General features: G+C 35.1%; 1 protein-coding gene across 1 annotated transcript; it reads left to right on the top strand.

Annotated features, from left to right (window-relative positions):
• Positions 1-305: 305 nt before the first annotated feature.
• LOC108367382 (Odorant receptor 49a) lies at positions 306-3,312 on the top strand (the record flags this gene model as incomplete). Its single annotated transcript, XM_017621985.1, has 2 exons — positions 306-1,087; positions 3,111-3,312. Coding segments are annotated over exons 1-2 (984 nt in total), but the record flags the coding sequence as incomplete, so codon positions are not given.
• Between the last annotated feature and the right edge of the window lie 1,086 nt (positions 3,313-4,398).

The following is a 4,398-nucleotide window of genomic DNA, read 5'->3' as shown; positions in this document are numbered from 1 at the left end:
CTTCAAATATCCAGTATATAAAATGGAATACTAAAAAATGTTTCAAGGCCATACGACTAATTTAATATTCTGTTTCTCTAGGCTTTAAAATACTTGCTTGGTTTGTGTCACAAAACCACAAGTGCATTAACCGCAAAGACAAACTGTAGCCAGTGCTACATATATATGTACATATGTACATACATATACTCCATTCCACACATTAATGACAGAGTATAAAAGCATATCACATTTCGAAATATGTTCAGAGATATTAGCTTGTTAAATCTTGCGAATTGTTGCATGTTGCTGTTATATATTCAATAATGGATTCCGTAGACTTTGGGCAAGTTTTTTGGGGGCCTAATGCTTTATTTCGCGCGGTTGGATACGACTTTCAACGGTTGCCACGGCCTTATTGGCGACAGATACTTATGAAAGCAGTTCTTGTATTTATGATCCTCAGCGCCATATGTATCCGCATCTATATGTTTATGTCACTGCGAGAGCTTGTCATAAGAGATGACATTCTGAACAGTTTCCGTTTAGGCGCCTTCATCGCCTATGGCATCGATTCAAACGTGAAGTTTGCATATTTTATTTTTAATGCACACCGTTTACGTCAAATTTACGACTTCTTAGCAGCAGAGTATCCACAAACAGCCAGTGAGCAAAAATTATATAAAATTGATATATACGGTTTTCAAAGGGCACCTGTCATGATTTGTGCTTATATGGCCGTTGTTGCATCGATAATGCTTAGCCCGCTGTTGCAATCAATTGTCACGTATATTATTGATATATATCGTTTTGGTTATGATGCAGCAGAATATCCATATTTGCATCCAATACCAATGCCATACAACTTCGACTATTGTACGCCACGTTATTACATACCCGTTTATATGGTGGAGTCTTTAAATGGTCACTTTAGTTCCACAACCAACTTGGGTACCGATTTATTTATAAGCATATTTTCGGGTCAATTATGTATGCAGTTGGAATACTTGGGCTACTCTCTTGAGACTTATCAACCAAGTATGGAGAAATCAGAGGAAGACTGTGATTTCCTAAGGAAGTGGATTAGAAAACATCAACTAATGCTTGGGTGAGTGTAATTTTCCTATGCACTGTTTTATTTAACTATTTATCCTTTTATTCAACAATTTTATTGAGGCCGTTTTTAATTAAAATTTTTGCGGAAAAAACAATAATTTTGATTGAATATTTAAATTCGAAATTTGCAATTGTATCCCGATTAAAATGAGTGAAGTACACAAAACTAATTAAAAACGCTATTGCTATTTTATTGACGAATGGATTTTATTCAAAGAATGGCTGCTTAAAGAAGAAGAGTATACAAAGTATGTTTGAAAATCATTTTAGTTTGGAAGAAAGTGCCTGAAAAGAACTGGCACTTTGTGACACCAAAATGCCAACTTACTTCTCTGCAAATTTATCGATATTTCCTGATTCGTCTTTCTCGTGTTGTCTTGCATTATGCTGTTGCAATAGCGGACGATCATGCAACTTTCCAGGCCGTTTTTTTGACAAGTGCCTTTCGCAGTGGTCCCCTGAACAATTTCTGATGTTTTCACAACTTCTTTTCGCAAAAAGCAAATTATAGCTCTTTCAAATTTTGCTGCGTCTTCCATGGTTACAAAAACAGTGCTATGAAAACGCGTCTGTATCACTCGAACACGTAAATCAGACTGGACGATATTGCACTAGATAGTTGCATAAACATGTCAAGACTTGTCGCTCAATCGAGAAGACTGTTTTATTACAAAACCTTTCTATTATTGAATCATGAACATTGCCTATAAGTTCTTCGTAATTTAATTATAGCCCAATTCCCAGAACTTTGCAAACATCCCTCGTACATACCCAGTACGGAAAGAAAACAGTTTAAATATCGATGTTCAACCAGTTTTTTTATCTACATACCTACTAGTTGAAGATCTGACTTTCTTCCTTGACTTTAACATGGCGTTGTCCCAGACATCAGCCAATTATCCGACTCTGCATTTGATTTCAACTACTTTAAAATGCATTTGGCTTAAATACGCTTCGTTCTGCACTACACAGATGCTGTTTCATAATTAAGAAAGACCGAATATAAAAATTTAAAATGAAATATTCCGCCTAATGAGATTTAAACCTGGACACTCTTGGCCGCAATCAATTGTAACAAGCATCTTTGCGCACTCAGCTACAGGCACAACATGTATGTATGTACTAAGTGTGTTTTCAAATGTTCAGTTTGAATTGTGTGCAAGCATCAAGTCGATTGTCCGANTTTGCGCACTCAGCTACAGGCACAACATTTATGTATGTACTAAGTGTGTTTTCAAATGTTCAGTTTGAATTGTGTGCAAGCATCAAGTCGATTGTCCGACTCTGCATTTGATTTCAATTACTTTAAAATGTATTTGGGTTAAAGCACTTCAATTAAAGTCAGTATGTTTCTTTTGCAGATGTCTTAATTGCCCAAAGTTAGATGATTTTTCAACTAATATAGAATTATTTACAAAGCCTCAATGAGGCTGCTAGGTGATTATGCATCAATTTGAAATTAGTTGCTACATAACTAGAAAAAAATTATTTTTTTCTGAGGTAATTGGTTGAGCTGTGCCGTACTGAGTATGTACATACAAATGTACATATACAAGCATAGGCGTCGAGGGATACTATAGTATTTGGCTTACAAACCATATGTTTAGCAGTACGCATTCAGTACGAAGTATAACCAAGAAAACGTCAAAGCTTCAGAATTAGAACTTTGCAGGCATCCTTTTACAAGCATCTTTCGAAAATATAGTTCTAAATTTTTAAATCGAAGATATAACCGTTTTTTTGGTCATTAATTAGAAATTTCTTTTTCACTTTATGGCTGAAAACTGGACTCTCCCGTACAATAAAGAACGGTTGGTCATCGTATTTAAAGCAAACTAACTAAAAAAATTCAAATAGATTCTTTGGCATTGCTGATGAAGATATGTAAACTAATTCAGTAAACATAGATCTACAAAAATAAGGCCAAATAAATAATTAAACTGTAGTTTGTGTCAAATGAAAAGATGTTTATTTGTTTGTTTTTAATTCGCAATTTCTTTTTTAATGTTTTGCAGTCTCTGTGCAGATCTAGATGAAGTTTTTGGTACAACCCTTCTGTGTAAATTAATAACAAACTGCACCTACTTTTGCATAATTGTTGCTCAGCTCATGCTGGAAGGTTATGGTTATGGTTTTCTTAATTTTGGAAGCTTCTTTTTCCTTACTGTTGCCCAATTTTTTATGGTATGCCAATACGGGCAGAATCTGATTACAATAGTAAGTATCTCAAAAACCTTAAATATAAATAGAGTGTTTATGTATGCAACTTGTTAAAAATTTAGCGACACTTATTCGATAAGTCTTAGTATGACTTACAGTAGCACAGTCCAGCAATCACATGAAGTTTTTTTTTTTTAATATTCGCAATGTTTTTATACCCGCACGTACTTGAGCATGAAGGTAATATTATTACTTTCCAACAGGCTTAAAGAATCGAGATAGATATAGACATACTTATATTCATGTACTGAAAAAAGTCGTCCGTCCGTTTGCCGAATAAATATTGAGATATATCAACGAAATTGGATGTGTAGGTTGCGCTTTACCCATGGTAGGTTCGTATTGAAAATGGGCGGAATCGGACAGTAACCACGTCCTCCTCCCCTATAACGGCAATTTCGAAAAATTCGAAAACTGCGATATTTCCGTAAATACCGGCTCCGTTAATTATATTTTCGGCATAAAATAAGCCAATTATAAATTTTTGGAAAATGTTTGTGGCCCCGTTCTCTTGGATGAAATGTCTCAGAAGCCGCTTTAAGATATCTGTTGAGCATTATTTCAAATTGGGCAATTACCACGCCCACCTCCAAATATAACAGTAATCACACTTAAAATCGCAAATAACAATATCTTAATAAAAAATACGATTATTTAAGATTTTTGGGAAAAGGGTGTAGTATCGCCCATTTGTGATCACGTACATATGTCAGTGTGATGACCGCTGTATNTAAATATTGAGATATATCAACGAAATTGGATGTGTAGGTTGCGCTTTACCCATGGTAGGTTCGTATTGAAAATGGGCGGACAGTAACCACGTCCTCCTCCCCTATAACGGCATTTTCGAAAAATTCGAAAACTGCGATATTTCCGTAAATACTGGCTCCGTTAATTATATTTTCGGCATAAAATAAGCCAATTAAAAATTTTTGGAAAATGTTTGTGGCCCCGTTCTCTTGGATGAAATGTCTCAGAAGCCGCTTTAAGATATCTGTTGAGCAGTATTTCAAATTGGGCAATTACCACGCCCACCTCCAATATAACGGTAATTACACTTAAAATCGCAAATTTATACTAATA

Source organism: Rhagoletis zephyria, unplaced genomic scaffold (genome assembly GCF_001687245.7).
Source record: "Rhagoletis zephyria isolate East Lansing unplaced genomic scaffold, Rhagoletis_zephyria_1.1 Rzeph_scaffold_02661, whole genome shotgun sequence".
In the NCBI taxonomy this organism is placed as follows: domain Eukaryota; kingdom Metazoa; phylum Arthropoda; class Insecta; order Diptera; family Tephritidae; genus Rhagoletis; species Rhagoletis zephyria.
The sequence above is the reverse complement of the archived record's forward strand: the minus strand, read 5'-3'. Positions and strand labels throughout refer to the sequence as shown.